Source organism: Sphaerodactylus townsendi, linkage group LG04 (genome assembly GCF_021028975.2).
Source record: "Sphaerodactylus townsendi isolate TG3544 linkage group LG04, MPM_Stown_v2.3, whole genome shotgun sequence".
Taxonomy (NCBI): domain Eukaryota; kingdom Metazoa; phylum Chordata; class Lepidosauria; order Squamata; family Sphaerodactylidae; genus Sphaerodactylus; species Sphaerodactylus townsendi.
The window spans coordinates 38149382-38168337 of record NC_059428.1 but is presented as its reverse complement, the minus strand read 5'-3'; the positions used below and the strand labels follow the sequence as shown (position 1 = coordinate 38168337).

At 41.6% G+C, this 18956-nt stretch overlaps 1 protein-coding gene across 2 annotated transcripts in view; it reads right to left on the bottom strand.

Annotated features, from left to right (window-relative positions):
* The window catches only part of LOC125430856 (limbic system associated membrane protein), a 576886-nt gene that overhangs the window by 193002 nt on the left and 364928 nt on the right, over nucleotides 1-18956 (bottom strand). For both annotated transcript variants that reach the window (XM_048493154.1, XM_048493155.1), the window contains exon 3: nucleotides 18815-18940. In XM_048493154.1, coding sequence (XP_048349111.1) covers nucleotides 18815-18940 — 126 coding nt within the window. The remainder of the gene's footprint in view (nucleotides 1-18814; nucleotides 18941-18956) is intronic.

Below are 18956 nucleotides of genomic sequence, written 5' to 3'. Positions count from 1 at the left end.
ACTCATTTCACTGTTCCTCTACACAAGTACCTTTTGCCAGCACTTCCATCCTTCTAAATGTGATGCACAGGGCTGAACTGTGATACTGATTTCTCTTACCTTCAGATGCTGAATCTGAAGTTCACATATTATAACACAAAACTATTTCTGTATGCGTATGTGTTTACATTATACTCTTTCCAGCTGCGACCTCTTGAATCATTTGCCCATTTGGGGCCTGCAGTTATTCATTTCTTCAGCCTGTTTTGAGGAACTATTACTGAGTAAGCTAGAATAGTTGAGTCATGGTTGCCCTATGAAAAATGGTTGTGCAAATCAGCCCTGAACCAGGCAGGTAATGAAGGAGTTCTGACCAAGGTCTCGATAACAGAAATGAAAGTGTAGTTCGTGTCTCCAGGCTCCTACGCCCTGCTCATATGTGACAAATAAAGTTCTATTTCTCATTAGTTTCATATACTAGGCTGTAGCATCATGGAATGAGGGCATATTTAAGAGAACTGTTTACAGGGGGGGATTGGGAAGCCTGTGAGTCATAAATCAGAACGCTGCCATAGCTCTCCAAAAGGAAGGGAATTAATCTTTCTGTCTTTCCTCTCTTTCTCTGCACCTCAGAGACTTCAGAGTCCAGCTCAATTATTTCTGAATCTTGTATGTGTTCTACAAAAAGAACCTCCTGCTAGCATTTTCCTAGCCAGCCTTGGATCTAGTAGGCAAACGCCAAGCTGCTTTACAACTGAGTCTAGTGGGGAGTGATTGAAGCAATGGGTATTGGAGAAACCAGAGGCAGGCAGACTTTTAGGGCTACATGTGACACTTCCCAGATATATTTAGGAAGGCACTTGATGCGGCACCTACCAGGACAAAGCTGTCATCACCTTCCCCAGTCCCCAGGAAAGAGAAATACAAAGCAAGAATCAGCCCCTGCTTTGATACAGGGAGAACTAATCAGAGACTCAGGAGGAGGAAAATGAAATGAAAATGCAATGAAATAAAAAGATCTCTCTCTCTTTCTTTAAATGTGCCCAGAGCAGCAATCCTAAACTTTCTCTCCTTACTGCTACAGCTCATCTGCCTCTTCCTGCTGAGAAAAAAAGACCACCAGGGTTAAGTAAAAGAAAGTACATGTTAACACTAGGAAAAACACAACCTTGTGTTTCCGTTTTTATAGGAAGAAATTGAAATATGTTTCAATTGATGGTGTTAACTACTGAGGATGTGTTTTCCTTTCTAAATTTGCACCCTTCTCCTTTATACAGTAGGACATTAAAACTCAATGTTTTTATATGCTATTATAACAAACCTTGGTCATAACAGAGACTACTGACTTAGAATCCCTTTCCCTGAACACACACACACACACACATACACACAAAACTAAGGGATTACTCTTTGTCATGAGTAATTTATGAGTCCTTAGAATTGCTATGGCTAGCAAGTAGAAGGAGATGCCATCTCATCCACTGCAGTGTAAAGAATCCCTCACCAGAGCATATTTCCCACTTTATTATGGAAAACGCTCTTCGCAAAACTCCATCCTGTATACTGAAATAATTCCAAATCAGTGTAGGAGTATCTAGTGCTCGGGTACTTTTTGTACTAGTACAGAGAGTCCTGCTGGAGAGATTTTCATGGCGAGTGAGCCTTTCAATCTGCATGAAGTGGGAGAAGGAGAAAGTATTCAGGGGTACTGAAAAGCAGGGGGAGACAAGAGTAATTGCCTGAGCAAAAAACCTCAGCATGCACAGAGGTGAGAAAATGAATGGGGAAAGAAACATGGGAGTTTATTGAGGACTGGCTATCTGGAGGTTGAAGTTTTTCAGTGTAAATATGATTTTGGGGTAGTAAGTGCAAGATCTGCTCACTTTCTGGGTTTTTTAAAAAAAATCTCCTGTAAGATCTTACAACAACAACAACAAACAACAACAACAACAACAACAACAACAACAACAACAACAACAACAACAACAACAACGGTGAACAATGAAAAGACCTGGCTGTGGTTACTGGAACTCTGAAAAGGGAAAGTGAATCACTGATTTTAGCCACTCAAGAGCAGGCTATTAAGATAAATACTGTCAATGCCAGAATTGAAAAATCCTCAGATGATCCAAGTGCAGACATACTCAGCTGTTGCAAAAAAAAAAAATCACCCAGATTGAGTACAAACAAAGGCACAACTCAGTGGCCAAGATGATCTATTGGAATTTATGCAAGAATTACAACATTAGGACATCTAAAAGCTGGTGAGATATTGTCCAGAGGAAATAACAGAAAATTAGAAGGTCAAGATCTTGTGGAACTGTTGAATCCAGATGGACAGTGTTGGCACATAATACACCAGACAACACATTGATCGAGGACGAGAAAATGACCATCATCAACATAGCAATACCTGGTGATAGTAGGGTCACTGAAAAGGAACATGAGAACGTCACTAAATACCACAATTTGAAAATTGAGATTCAGGGACTATGGCACAAACCGCTAATGTTGTCCTAGTGGTAATCAGCACCCCAGACGCCATTCTGAAAACACTAGGGCAGCACTTAAAACATCTTCAAATCAACAGAATCAACATCTGTCAAATTCAGAAGGCAACCCTACAGGGATCCACACAAATACTATGCCAATACATTACAATGACCTAAGCCTCTGAGAGAGGCTTGAGTTGTAATGAAAGACCAACCATCACTATCTAAGAACTGGCAACTGTGATATTAAGCAACATTAAATAATAATAAAAATACATTACCAGCACAGATACTGTGTAATATTCCCCCTGGAGAACTCATTCCAGCTCATTTGGAAACAAATCAGTGATGAATACCTGGGTATTTGACTCTTTAAAAAAAAAACAACCACCCACCACTTGGGGGCATCATTCCTTCTAGTGATTTCAATACAACAATAATAACTTGCTTTTAAAAACAGATGGCCACAGGCCTGAAGTTGCATATTTGGCTCAATTCCCTTCCTCCTGTTCTTATGGATTTAGTTTATAATATCTTCTCATCATCTCAAAATAACATAACGTATATGAGGAATTTATCCTTGTTTTGCATACTGTTGCTCAACTTGCATGCTTTGTCTTAAACTTAATATTTCTTTTTTTTCTTACAGAATTTGTATATGATGAACATGGTAGGGTATATATGGAAAGGTGACCAGAGACTAGGTTCTCAATCTCCTGGTGGGAACTAGAGATCTTCTGGAATGACAACTGATCTCCAGACCACGGAGAGAAAAAAGCTGCTTTGGAAGATGGACTCTATGTAGGTTGCCATACCCCGCTGGGAGTGGGGGGGATCCCATGCTTTCGGCTCCCACCATTCAGCTGGCCAACAGAGGTCTTATCAGCATCAAACTGAAGATTAACACCCAAGTCACTGCTCAATTGTTGATGACATGGGGATGCTCTGGTATTCGGGGGAAAAAAACTCTGGTTAAAAAAAGCTTCCACTAAGGAGTTTTTGCACAAATAGCAGCGTGTCTATACAGCATCTGCAATATGATGATATCTAGCACTCACCAGGATATGTCACTGATGCTGTGGGGGCTAGGCCTCAGTCCAACAAAGGCAAATGCCCCCACACACTCACCCGCTGTTTGTCAGGACTGCCTGGAACTCGAACCGAATGTCATAATTCCTTGCTGAGGCTCCTGTGCTTCCCAAAGCCAGTCCTCCACATGCTCCATTCTCAAAATCTCCAAGGATTTCCTATCTTGGAGATGATAACCTTACCGTCTGGCTAGATCTCTACCATGAGAAAGAAGTAGAAATATAGATTGAATGAACTCTTTAACACTGAAACTTTTTGCATGCACCCATTAAGGCCTCGATCCCTAAATCTGTAGCCAAGATAGCTAGACTTTTATTTTTTTTCGTAATAGTGAAAATAAAATAAAAGAATTTCCCAAGAATTCATGTCAGGTACCCTGGATTATATGAAACTTTTTAGAGTGTATCATATCTATGTGTTCTTCCCCATGAAATGCTGTATAAACTATTTAAAAAATGCCTGTAAAAAGTGAAACAACTGGAATTTTATGGCCTTTGAGCAGGGAAAAATACAGTTTGTTTTCAAACAAGGTAATTTCCATAAGAGACCATAAATTCCCAGAAACTGTGTGTAAAAAATAAACATGCAACAGGTTTGTCCCCATTATTCAATTCTGAAAGTAATTGGCTTAAATTTACATCATGGAGGGCCCGCAGTTTAGAGGTAGCACAGATGCATTTCCAGTCACAGGATCTCAGGTAGCAGTTGCTGGAAAAGATTTCTCAACCTGAAATACTATCAATTGGACTACCAGAGTACATTCAGAGTAGACTGTGAAAGGCCAAATAGATCAGTGGTCTGACTCTGTATAAGACAACTTTGTAATCTATTTTGGGACAAAGGATATATCTGCTTTTAAACTTCATACAGATTATTCAGACTTCACGGAGACATTAAATGCAGTTGCTCAGAATTAAGCTCATTAAAGAGAGAGTTGAGAGAACTCTTCAAGTTACTAGACAGATATAAGGAGATCACTTGAAAAGTTTGAATGAAGTCAGGAATAAATTCGTTCCTAGGTTGTCAACCTCCAGTTACGGTTTGTAGATCTCAGAATTACAACTTTTTTCCAACCTACAGAGATCTAGGGTTGCTGGGCACCCACTGGAGATTCCCCACTTTGGGCCCCTCCCCCCAGTGCCAGCCAGCAGGGGACTTGCCGGTGGTAAATTGAGGCCTCAACCTATTTGCTGTTGACATAATGACATCACTTCCAGAAGTGACAAATCTACACCTACACCATTGAGTGACATCATCTTGTTGCAGAGGTTGTGAAAATACACTGATATTTGAGCAAATCTCTCAGATAAAAACAATTTCTACCATAGAGTTTTTGTCCAAATACCACAGCATCTTCCATGGTGTTGCTCTGGGACTGGAATGACAGTTACCAGAGTGGAATGACTACCTCTGGGAATAGCAACAGTGTTCTGGGATTGAACTGAAAGCCCCCAGAGTGAAATGATGATGCCTAGGGATAGTAGAAGTGTTGTGATTACAGATTAACAACTCTTATTTCAAACCCGGGGGCTATCATTCCATCCTTGAAGCTGTCATTCCTGTTGCACAACACTTGTGCTACTGCCAGGTGCCATATTCCTACTCTGGGTCTCATATTGTTCAGTCTTTGCTGGTGAAGGTCAGAAATTCATGTACTTCTGCCTATACCTTTGATAGTTAAAAAGCTGACACAGAGCTCTGAAATGACTCAGTGCTATTTGGAGAAGCTCACAGACAGATTTCCTGACATATTTTACTTCCTAGGATCACCAATACCTGAGATTACATTCTGAATTAAGTTTAAATTGCAGATCTATGATGAAATCCTGAGGAAGTGGATTTTCAAATAAAATTCAAAATCCATCTGCGACTTAGTGCTAATAAATAGGACATTTCTCTGTTTAATTCTCTGTAATAAACTAGCCTGTCCCATGAGATCTAATTTTTTACTTTGGCCCGTTCTGCATGGGCTTTGCAAATGGGGGTGCACCGGCATACTTGATGCCAGTGCACCCCCCCGGGGCTGTTCACACAGTGCCCTGTGAACGGCCCCAGTGTCCCACGGGACCGCGTTCACATGGGCCTGCTGGCGAAGATCCCCTTACCTTTTTTCCTGTCCGCAGTCGCACTGGAGAGGCCAGGGGTCACATCCCCGTGGCCATGGCGACACCTCCAGTGTTGGACGCCTCCACAGACCGCCGGCAGCTGGGGCAAGGTAAGAGGGGACCTGCAGCAGTGCGGGGAAAATGCTGGCTTCCACCTGGTCCCGTTCGCTTGGCACCAGGTGAAAGCCAGCGTTTTCCAAAATACTTGCTCAACTAGCAAGTCAGGAAAACGCTGTTGTGGGGGGAAGGAATGCTGGTGCAGCTGTGCTCCAGCAGCAGTAGCTGTGTGAAGTTCTCCCCCACAACAGTGTTTTTACTGGCACCACATCGGTCTTTATGGCTTATGCGGAATGGGCCTCTCTACATCATGCAATCACATTCTTTTCCATATTGTAACAAACACTACTCAGAAATTATCAACCTTTACTCAGATTTACCTAAAGAATGGGCTATACTGGAATTGAAAAGTACTTTGTGACAACCACTTGATGACAGTGTTAGAATGGACTTTTAGGGCTAGGGTTTGTTTTTTTAATCATCCCTCAGCCTTAATATAGCTCAATGAGTAATCTTGACAAAGTCATTATAGCTCTCTTCTGAGATAATTATTTGTACCCTGTTTTTCTTCCCAACGGGGAGAAAGGGGGCCAGGACATAATCTCTCACCTAGGGTCTACAAAAACTTAGAAGTGGCCTTGAGTATGCCCCTGTCCACCTTCCACACCCTCAGATCTCCAGGAATTCCCCAACCTAGAGTTGGCAACCTTATTCCTCCCAGCTCAAGTGGCAGTGTGGACTATGGAACCCACATGAACTCGGTAGTCTGGGCTATACACTTATGCCTAGGAACCTTGTTTGGGAACAAAAACTAATTAAAAGAATCTAGAGTCTATATCCATAATCATCATACCCAAATTCAAAATTGGTTTTCTGGTTCAGATTCTGACTTGCAGATAACTCACCTCCATCTCCTAAAAGTTTAGGAATACACCCTCATCAGAGCGTATCTCCAGTGGACTTAAACCAATCTTTTGGCATTCTTCTGATCATCAAGCATAACTTTATCCCAGCAGGAATGGAAAAAGCAATTTCAATAGCCCCCACTGTCTGAGGAAAGGCAGTATTATATTTTGCACTATTGCAAAGAGCAAAGGCACACACCAGAAAAAAAGAGATTTCATGTGCCCTAAATCAGTTGAGCAAAAGAACAGTATGTTGCACTTCATTGGGTCTTCTCTATAGTTACTGCCAAATTGTTGTCTACATTTAAATCTAAGGAGAATTTTGGGTATCTTGTTCTGATGACAAAACAACAGGAATTTCAACAAAACTTTTCTTACACAAATGTAATTTTTGATGGACGCCGTTTATACATCAATACTACTTTTAAAGAGGGAAATGTTAGTATTTAGAACAGCTTAACACTAGATATAAATGGATAAAAAGTTAAAGAATTGATGGAAAGAATGATTGCCCTCCCTCCAGTAGCAACAGGAAAAGCAATAATACATCCTGCCAGATTCATCCCAGTGAGATGCCTAATCAAAGTGTCATCCTGAGTTCTGTACAGTGCTAGACCTCAAACAGTGTGCCAAACTCAAACTAGATAAGTGGAACAAAATTCTTTCTTGCTAAAGAGGGACCTCTTCCCTTTGCTTTTGGAGACGAATCATGACCTGCCAAAATCTATCCTAAAGCCTGGCCTGAGTGGGAAGGTTATTCTTGAACGTTAGAGCACACTCTGAAGTTTCTTCAATTTAATTCCAAATGGAGAGAAGGAGCAAAAAGTGCTGTGAAGAAAACGTCAAGAAAACCTACAGTCATCGTGACCTCTCTCCAGAACATTACGCTCCTTGCTAAGCTGACTGTTCCAAAGCAAAGCACAAACATTTCACTCATCTTTTAAAAAACCAGATCTTTTGTGTTAAAATGTAGGTTTCCTTAACAGTTAACAATCTCCAGGTAGGATCTGGAGTTCTCTAAGACTTACAGTTGCTCTTCAGAATACAGAAAACAGTTCTTCTGGAGAAAACACCATCAACTAAGGGTGTATTCTATGGCATCACGTCCCCACTGATCTCTTTTCCCTACTTAAAGTTCTCATTCCCCAGGCACCATCCCAAATCTCCAGAAATTTCCGAAGCCAGAAGTAACAATCTTAGTTGTCTTCTAGATTTATAGCAAAATAAATCTGAAGAAGCAAAGAACATGCCAGAGTACCCTCTCCATTAATCCCTCTTTCACTTTTTGCAGAACTATCTACATTTTCATTGCAGAAGTATCTACCCTTGAGATATATTAGTTACTTTCCAAATGGCAAGGTAGGTTGCTGCCATCGTGAAGCTAAAGATGACAATGAGGCACACTGATGCAAGTGCAGCTCACCTGCACACTGACTATTCCACTCAGAATCATTAGCCATTTGAATTGTAAAGTGGTTTAATTTTGAGATATTTTAAACTCGCAGTAAAGCCCATTGTACAAACAAATACGACAGGTTCTAAAAAGCTGTTGGTGGGAATGGTGCCCTCTGAGGGGGGCCACTCCTCCTGCAAAGGGTGAGAGTCAACAGGGTGCCTAGGAAGAAGGGGAGAGTGTTCTCCAAATTATAAGCACCCCACCCCCAGTTTGCAAAGGGGAATTGGGGCTTTGCAAATTGGCAGGAGCCACCAGGGTACCTGTGAAGATGGAAATAGTTCTCCCCATCTCCATGGCCCCCCTACCATAAACAAATCTGGGGTCCTGGATTTGTAAAGGGGAGGGTGAGTCAGCAGGGTGCCAGTGAAGAAGGGGAGAGTTCCCCTTATCTCCATAGGCACCCCTAGTGCTGTCTTTCTTCCCACCCCATTCAATGGCACCAGGCATTGGGAAGAGGAGGGGAGGGTGAACTTGCATGTTGGATGGAGCTAGCCCTGTCCCGCATGCAGGATTGTGCTGTCTCCTCCCTGCTTTCCAAGGTCTCCGGGCTTTGGGAAGAGTGGTGGTGTGATCTTGCATATGAGATAGAGCTAGCTATGTCCCGCATGAAGGATCATGCTGTCTCCTCCCCCCCTGCTTTCCAAAGACTGGAGGCCTTTGGAAGTGGGGTGTGGGGAGACAGCCCAGATGCTGCCTTGTTGTTGCAGGTCTCGGGAAGGGAGGGGGGAGGGGGTTGGAATGTGAAAGATGCACTTCCAACTAATGGGCATGCAAGACTCACTTTGCAACCTGTTTCGTGAGTCCTACAAGCCCATTGGTTAGTAGTTCATTGTCAGACATTCCAACCCTTAGCAAATTATGTAAAAGGATGATCAATATGTATTTTAATTTTTCCTGTGAAAATGTGCGGTAATTTCTTTTTATTTTGATGGAATCATTGTTGCTACAGCTTGTTTGCTGATGAAGTAAAGACAGATTGACTTTCATGACCATTGTACTCACTTTCGTATCCTAAACATGAAAACACAGCTGGTTTGAATATCACCACATCACTATGTGCACTCTTCCCTGTGGCAGCATTCCATTCAGAAATAGAAATGTGCAAACTCATTGTAATGAGCCCATTTACCAAAGTGTATCTATAAACCAGCTTCTTGGGAAGCACAAAACTTTATGTAGAATAATAATACACACAGCAGAGCAAATGCACCCAGGGTAACATCTGATTTGTTTAAAATATCATGCAACCCACCCAGTGGTGAGATCCAAAAGTTTTAGTAACAGGTTCCCATGGTGGTGGGATTCAAACTGTGGCGTAGCGCCAATGGGGCTGGGCGGGGCATTTCGGGGGCATGGTGGGGCATTCCGGGGGCGGGGCTGTGGCAAGGACGCAGCTGCTGCGCAGGTCCTTGGGCGGGAAACCAATGCACGCAGGCGCAGGCTGCCACGCACGCCGGTGCACCTCCTGCAAGACTGCTTCAAGTTCTGTGCGCTACTGCTGAGAGGAGGAGCATAACTAAGGCAAAAATCACGTGGCAAAATCACCAATTAGTAACCCCCTCTTGGCACACACAAATAATTAGTAACCTACTCTCGGGAACCTGTGAGAACCTGCTGGATCCCAAATCTGAACCCACCTTTCTAGCCACTCAGCACTTACCCTTCCTTTATTTAATATTTAATTTAAATGTTGAGAAGTCTTTTTTTGATCGTATCAAATGCCTCCTGTTCAGTATACATAGCTAAATCCTCAGTTGTTATCCCCAGACCACTCAGCTTATTTTCAATACTAGACCACCATTTGGTGAAGTGCATTGCCAATAGTACCTGATAGGAAAGACTGTTTACATCCTGGTTATAACATTTACACACCCAAAATTTAAAGGTAATATACCAAGCCCCAGGCTCCAGAAGGTGCTGGCCAGTTTATAGACAAAATGAGAGAGATGGAGGATTTTGTAAAGGAGCCATGATTGCACAGGCTCTACCTCACCGTTCCAGGCTCCAATCCAAATTTGTATTCTGTACAATAGTTGCTGGATAACCTTAGCATTAAAGGTCCGGATCGCTGCTGGAACATAACCATGACCTTTCCCATTGAAGAACCTGGCAATAGCCATGGCACTTAATTTGCCTGCTGCAATAGCCCGGGCTCTATGAGTGGGCCAAGAGGCCTGATGGTGAAAGTTAAAGCCAAGGTACCTAAAGCTTTTAACTTGTTCAACATAGTTACCATTCAGTTCCCACTTATATGTAAAGTCAGGGATATTTGTTAGCATGTTATGTTCACCAATTATGTTTCTAGCAATTAATGGAACAATATTTAGATTTTTAAAAACACACATTGTATAACCCTCCCCTTTTTTTTTTTTTTGCAAGAGCTATAGTTTGTCTTAAAAGTTGCTGTGGGATGTTTTCTGATTTAAATAAAAGCATAAATCTTTCTGACACATAGGAGTAATTGGTATTATCAAGTCTTTGTGCAGATACTAGATCTATTTAGCTTGGGTTCTTTTTCAATAGAACACTAAGTTGGCCTCCGGCCAAGCCTAAAGAGCTCCAGGGAGACAAAGATTTTGATAGTTAAATACCCTGAGGCAAACTTTGTTGCCATAGATTAAAGTTTTGGTAACCAAAGGATTCCAAGGTTGCCTCTCATTGATGTCAATTTTCTGAGTTGTTTTAATATCTTGCTGGTGCCTTAATTCCCCCAGAGTAGACTTTCTAATGCTATTCAATTTAAAATTGATGTTGGTGAGTTCCTTAAATATAACTTCCACAATATTTGCAATAAGGTTGCCAAGGCTGAGCAAGACCTCCACTTCAGTCGACAACGGGTCCACAAATCTGGAGATTGTATTCACATTACTCTTTGAAGTAGAAAGCAAGGGAGCAAGGAATCATTAGGACACTCCTCAACAGCTGTACCACCAATGGGAGCTTGAAGAGGTTTGTTTAGTCTTGCCGTTTTATTAGTCCCCTTACTGCAGTGAAGGGATTCAGCCAATTTGCACTGGTTTGGCAGAACCGGTAGCTAATTTTTTGTGTGGTTCGACGAGCCGACTGAATGAATCCCACCACCCCAGGGGAGAGGGAGCGTGGGGGCTTTCAGAGCAGTGGACAAGTTGGGCACCTTGCCGCCAGGCTGCTCCAAGGCACTAAAAGCCCAGTCCTTCCCTCTCCCAGGGGAGAGGGAGAGAGGGGGCTTTCAGAGCACCAAAGCAGCTGGGTGCCTTGCATTTTTCAGGCTGTTCAGCCTGTCATCTTAAAAAAAAACCACTCTCTCCCTACTCCCTCCTCCACCTACCTGTGGTCTGGCTGGGACCAGCATTCAACTGTGAGTTCTGCCTCCAAAGTCTGCAGTTTAAAAGCAGACCCAGCCAAGTTGAATCTAGCATTGAATTGCAGGCCCGGCTTAGCCGGATCTTTATACTGCTGATTTTACCTCCAAATTTCCCAGCCACACTAAGCCCACAGTTCAATGCTGGCTAGGCCTAGAATTCAACTCTGTGTCTGCCTCTGAAGTCTATGTGAGTCTCAAAGGGTAGCAATCAGCACGGGTTCAGTTCTTTAACACTTGCTGCTTCCCAGACCTACAAGGATTCCAGAGGCAGGCATATTTGGGGGGGGTTAGGGCTTAATAAGCAGAATTTTTTTTGGGGGGGGGGGTCAATACGTAGCATTGGCTTTTTTGAAAATTTCCAGGTCAAATAAACCAAACTCAAAAAATACTGATTTTTGCCAAAAATATTGAACCTAGGCTATGTTCCAATAGGAATATTGCCAGTGCTGCTTAGGGTCACACAGACAATTATTGTTGTTGTTGCTGCTTATTTATTTATTTATTTATTTATTTATTTATTTATTTATTTATTTATTTGACTTTTATACCGCCCACCCCCAGAGGGCTCTGCATGTTGTCATGGAGAGCTTATTACCATCAGTTCATGAAATGCACCAACCTGTTCTTTAATTCTCCTAAGAAGAACACTTTGATTTTCCAGGCTTTATTTTTTTTCCAAGCAACCAGATACATCCTCTGTTCTACATGCTGAATCTTTTTTTTTTTTTTAAAAGAGCAACCCAGTGACCCAGTTTTGGACATAACCAGCCTCTCCATTCTATCGTCCCATAAAATTCACTGCCAGTAATTTAGCTACAGCCAAAAAAGCACCAGCATTGGTATGTGCAAGCAGGGGATGCATAGAAACAAGGGGAAAATCAGAAAGTTATCACTGACTGTATCTCAAAAGGGTTACCAACACACAACTAAAGAAAATATGCGATAAAGACCCACGTGCATATAATCTGAGTGGGGTAGTCCTCAGAATCTACGTGTCAAAACAGCAATGGGGAAAGCATTTAGCCTGACCAAAAGAAAACTGGGGACAGACAGTTGATTAAAATAAGATGGAAGGGTAAGAGGAGGCATAATACCAAAAACTGCATACAGCATGAGCACTGCAAAGAGCTGACTGGCAATATAATCCACCAGTTTTCCGTCTAAAGCCTATGGACCAACAAACAAGAGGAATGAAAGGGACATCCCTAAAAATGTTTGGATTCCTTAAAATGTCTGGAACACTAGTGTTTGAAACATAGTGTCTGAAACATAGTGTTTATGTTTGAAACATAAAGATCTGACCATACAAGAGAAATTAAAAGACTAAGATCCTCACAAAACAAGAACAAAAGTGAAACGCTGGCTTCTAAGCTTGGCACTCCACTGATTCCAAACCCAGTTCTAATTGGAAAGGCACAGAGGCAATACAACAAGGAACTCTACAAAAGGTTGACCAACAGAGCTTTTAACCCCAGTGATCCAAGGCCACCCCACATAAAAGCTGAGAAAGCACTTTAGCCCTAAAGCCTTGAATTGCTTCAGGAACATCCTGAGTCCCAGCACAGAGGGGAGAAAAGGTGACAAATTACCACTGAAGAACTGGCCATTGAAAGCACAGCACACTCTTTCAGAGCTTTCCATGAGAGAAAAGCTTGAAAAAGAATACCTGGGTGATTAAACTGGGGGCACTTTCACACATGCGGAATAATGCACTTTCAATGCACTTTCAATGCACTTTGCAGCTGGATTTTACTGTACGAAATAGCAAAATCCACTTGCAAACAGTTGTGAAAGTTGATTGAAAGTGCATTATTCTGCATGTGCGAAAGTGACCTGGGACATCTGCTCTGCTGGCTGATTATGCAGTTTTCAGGAGGCTTGCTTGGGCTGAAAAGATCTCAAAAAGACCAGAACTTTTTTTCCACAATTTATTAACAAGTTTTCTCCAGTGCAATAGTTCTGAAATACCATTAGCAATCGTGCCGCAAACAAATTTTGTTCCTCCTTATTTCTAAGGCTACCCCTTAGTCTATCCAAAACAGCCAATTACTTCTGGCAGCTAACACAGCCCAACCACCGCAGAGCTCTCACTTTGGCAAGGTGTGATGTTTTCCCCTCAGCTGTGACCAAGGGGAGACAATTAAAAACTCCGTATCACCAAAGGCTTTGTGCACGTGAGTTGCATCAAACTGACTCTGTCCCTCATGTCCTTTTGAATTGCCCTTTCTATTTGTCTGTTAGACATCATCTGCTTTCTCCTTTACTCACTAACAGAGAAGGCCTATCTGAACATCAAAAGATTGTGTACTTATTGGATGACGACTCTAGGGAAGTTACAGAAAAAGTTGGCAAATTTGTATGCTCTGTTATAAAGCTTAACGCCTTAGAGCATATTAACATTTTATTAACAACTTGATAATCAGGTGTTATAGATATAGCTCCTTGACCGGTCTACTCATTCTTTAAGATTACTAACACAGTATTATCTCATCCACCATTTAATTGTACTCTGTTTATAATAATCTATTTTATTATGCCAATAAAGGTTTTGTTGTTGTTGTTGATTACCATTAGCAATCTATACAGACCCTTTGGTGATTGGAATAGAGGGACCATGTTGCCTGCACAAAACAAGGGGCTCTGATTGGTAGCTTGAACAGGGGAATGGGAATTCACTGCTGCTATATCATTAACGTAGAGGACAGAAGACAACAAAGTAACCCTGCTTCATTGCCCTGGACAGAAGGAAGTCCTTTATCAGTTTCCCCGGGGAGGCTACAATGAAAACAAGCAGTGTGATAATATTTGTCTGTTATTATTGCAATTTATATAATATTCATCAGTTATTATTCTAAAATAAAAGTTATTATACTCTCCCCTTCGGGGGAGAGCGGTTTATTAAGTTGAATGAATGAATGAATGAATGAATGAATGAATGAATGAATAAAATAACAACAACAACAATAACAACAACAACAACAATAACTGGTGAATTAAATCCAAAAGTCTGCAGCTGATGGGAAACATGTAATGTTTGGCTCACAGATACTCTCAAGATATAGAGCCAAGATATGGCTTTTAAGTTTATCCAGGCTAAACAAAGCACACTCTTTGGAAAGGCTATATATATTTCCGTGCCAGGTTCAAAAAAGCCAAGCAATGATTCAGCCCTGAATTCCCTCTTCAGAATTCAGCCTGCTCTCCCAAAACACCCTCAGTTTCCAGTCATGAAGCCAGTTTCAAATATAAATAAGTCATATAAAGTTTCCCAACAGAGGAAAGCAAGGTAATGGGACTGTGCTTCATACATAGCTTGCGTGTGAGTTTCTCACATTAATTTCTCACATTGCTGAGGGTGCATATCTGAATTCTGGCATACAATACATTCATTAGCACATTTTCTCACATTGCTTTTATTAAATCTCATCAGTGAGCATGGCGACTTTGTGACAATGCAGAACGATACAAGAAGGATTTTACCATGTCCAATTGCCTCATACTGAAGCAGCCCACTGTGTATAGGTAAAGGACGCCAGCATGAGAAGTGCCTGGATAAGTGACAAACTAAGACTTGCCAGAGCATTCATCCCACTACACCTAATAATTCAAGAAAGCACTTGGGGAGTTAATTAGGGTAAATGCTGAACATGTGTCAGCACAGGCCTTAGAAAAGAACAGGTAGAGGACTTGTTAGGGTAATGTGAGAGAGCTATACTGCCCACAAGTGCAAATTAGAAATAAAGGTGCTAGCTAATATGTGAAGGAACACCATCTGTTATATTATATATTCACGCTTCACCTTTTAGAAAGAGGCAACTTTCATAGAACAGGTACACGGTTTAGGCATAATCTGGCACCTACGTTTGTTAAGCACCCATTCTGATTGCTTTGTTTCCATAGCGTTGTGATAATTTTGCATCTCAGGTCATCCCCTCAGGCAAGTGGAAAAACTATGAATACATTTGGTAAAAGTCTCATAGTAAAAGCAGTGGTCTTGTCCTGACTACCTTATTATTGTCTACTCTTAACAACTGCTTTTTTGGATGTCAGGTTGGTCTCACATCACGAATTATCATTTTAACTTGAGATATCAGGGGCTCAAGCTGGGACCTTCTGAATGCAAAACAGGTTTATCACTTAATCACATGCCCAAGTCTCTGTAAAATTTAACCATGAGTGACAACTCACTCAAGAAAGGAAGTCCAAATGAGGTGACTTCCCAATGAAGACATAGCCTCTGAACAATGAATCAAGAAGTCCATGTTCTGAATCCTGCCTCAGCTATGAACTAGGTGGCCTAGGAAAATTACTTTCTCAGAGACATGGCTGATAAAAGGTCACTTATGGTACTTTATAGAGTTGTAAGCAAAATATGGGGAGCATTTTGAACACTCAAACATACTAATACACATTTGAACAGGACTGGAGAAAACCTGGTTGAATTTCTCCCTCAGCCCTGAAGCTCATTGGGTGTAATGGAAAGTAGTCTTAATAAATAAAGTTTGCCAAGTGCTAAGAAGAATGTTATTTTATTGCACATCACATACCACAGACCAGTGAAATGATTGTCTGTTCATCTGCTTCATGGAGGCCAGTCCCCTATCACCTTTGAGGTAGAACCAAAATCATGACAGAACAGTGTCTCTTTTCCTTGTCTGCAGCCCTTCAGTAAACCAAGGGGCTGTCTGGGCTTTTAGATCTGAGAGGGGGCACCTAAAAGCAATTATGTCGATTGCCTGGGTCATTTCCTCATGGTAAAGCTGTCTGATAGGAGATCCCTGAGCATGCTAGTAGGAATGCTCATCCGAGTTTTGCAGTTCACTTGCCATGAATCAAAAAAGAGGAATATGCCTGGATCAAGAAAGTTGGGCTGTTTTTCTCCCTGCTTGCTCATCTCAGATCTGTTTACTGCACAGGAGTGGCAGAGCCGTCATGAAGAACGAATCAGGGCTGATATCCTGAGAAATGGCATTTCAGCTTTCATTACCAGAATACCTCCAAGAATTAAAGCTGATTTGCATCGATATTTGCCATCTGAATTATTAAAGCTCTTCTCATACCTCCTTCCCCTCCCCTTTCCCCAGGCTTCAATGCTACAGTCGACAGCAACTATGACAATTTAACTATCTCACCAGGGAGAAAACGGGCTTGCTATAGGCAGGTCTTGGGTTTGGAAATTGGTGGCTGGTGTGAGGAAAATATATGAGATGTGATTTCTGCATATGTAGTAGATCAGATGGCAAGGTGAGAAAACAAACTACTGCGTTTAATAAGAAATATATTTTTTAACTTTCTCTCATATATCCTTTCAGCTGAGGATGCCATAAATGCATCATTAGTGCAGAAGTGATGCAACAAGGGACTTCCCACAGTTTAGTTTTGAAGAATGGTGCAAAACTGGAAGAATGAAAATAGATCTGCGAAGTGTTGAAGAGGGTTTTTTAATTTTTTGCAAATGATGAACATATGTCATAGTGCAGATCGCGCTAAGACTTGAATCTAACTTTGGTCTTTCAAGACTCCAAATGCCTAAGACTCCAAATGCCTAAGGAAAGTGATGTCTTGTTTCTTCCCCACAAACTGGATTCTAAATCCTAGTTTAATCCTTAGTTAAAATCCTGCTTCATGAGGAGATAAAAACTAGGATTTGTCCAGCCACCTGCATTCAGGTATTACAGAAAACATTTGATTCAAGGTATCCAAACCCAGGGAGCCTTATCACAGATGTGATAAGAAGCATGGCAACAATCTGAGATGGTGTTTTTCACGCACAAATTAGTTCATGATGTCTGAATGCAATTCAAGATGATTAGTTCAGTGGGAGCTAATTAATGAGGGTTGCCAACTCCAAATTGGGAAATTCCAGGAATTTGAATTTAGCCAAGGGCGGGTCCTCAGTAGGGTATAATGTCATACAGGATACGCTCCAAAGAAACCATTTTTCCCTACAAGAACTGCTTTCTGTAAACTAAACAGCAGTTGTAATTCCAGGCCCTCGACTGGAGCATGAGAACCTTACTTTAGTTGGAGATGATCTCTCAATAGCTAGGGATACATCCAAGAGCCTGTGAATTATTTATCCATCAGACCCTTCAAATGATAACACACATACAGCCTGATAGCACTCACCAAGCAATGCCCTACTGCCCCAGAAAGTACATATGGAGTAATAATGGAGCTTCCTCATGTACATTTTCACAGCAAGGAATATCTATCCAATTCTTCATACATAGCAGTGCTCAGTGCATGATGTTGGATGATTTCCCTGATAACATCAAAGGAAACTGCTAGCTAATTTTCCAGTAAGGAGGAGGATCAAATGTTCAATAAGATGCCCCTCATAGCAAAATTTGGGTCTTAGAAGTTAGCAGATTTGTAATATACAACTTAATTATGAGGGGGGAGGGAAATAGGTTATATTTCCAGCACACTGCAGTGGCTGGCACGTCTATACCTAGTACTGACAACAACAGAAGGGAACAGGGAGGCATTTCAGAATTCAGTGGAGAAAACATTCTTTCTTCTTGGCTCTGTTCACATTTCTCTTCTTGGCTCCATTCCCTCCTTTCGCCCCGTTTCTTCTTGGCATGTTCTGCTCTCTTGCTTATTGTAGTGCTATTTGCACTGGGCATAGGACTAAATCACAAAACACAGCACAAGACATTTTTTACTCTCATTATCAGTAGTAGTAGTATTTATATTAATAATATGGGATGGTGGAATAACTAGACCATTTCAGTTCCCCATTGAGATGAAACGCATGGAGAACTGCAGTGTTAGGATAGGCAGGTCTCTGTGCTTGCATGACCGGCAGACATACAAGTGGTGTAGTTCTTTCATTCATACAGAGGCAGTGACAAAGAAAACTATACCCATGGAATGTCTGCATATGCAAGCCCACTGTGAAGAGTCCCACAGTAAGCATTCCCTGCATAAAAGATCACTTTACTTCCTTTATGTTGCTCAACCGGAGTGGGAAAAGAAACTCTTTTTTTTAAAAAAAGAAACTATCTGAAGAAATAGTCTATAGTGAAGAGTGTAAGTAGGAAGTGAATACTGGCACTATACAGGAAGTTAATTTTGTGGTTTTGTAAAGCTCACCTTGAACTCGTTATTAGAAGAGCAAGACCTGTTCTCTTTGTCTGCTGGTAGCGATGGGTGACAAAAATGGCTGACTTTTAGATAAAAATATATGCCAACCTGCAAGCAGAAACTCCCAAATTTGAGAGTGTGCCTGGTACACTCTGATATACAGAAATATCCAGTACTTTGTCCAGCAAATGACCAGATAGCTGCTGGATCTTTTGTGCCCCCAAATAAGAACGTAAGGAACAACTTGAAACAGTTAAACAACACAGTGGTTGATGCCACAGACCAAGACTTCATACCTGTAGGGGTAAGGTGCCGCCAGGTGATGACAGGTTCGGGGCGTCCATTTGCCATACATACCAGGGTCACATTACTGCCTTCATTCACAGTGATATCTGAAGAGATATTGGAGATCTTTGGTGGAACTGTGGAAATAAAAAG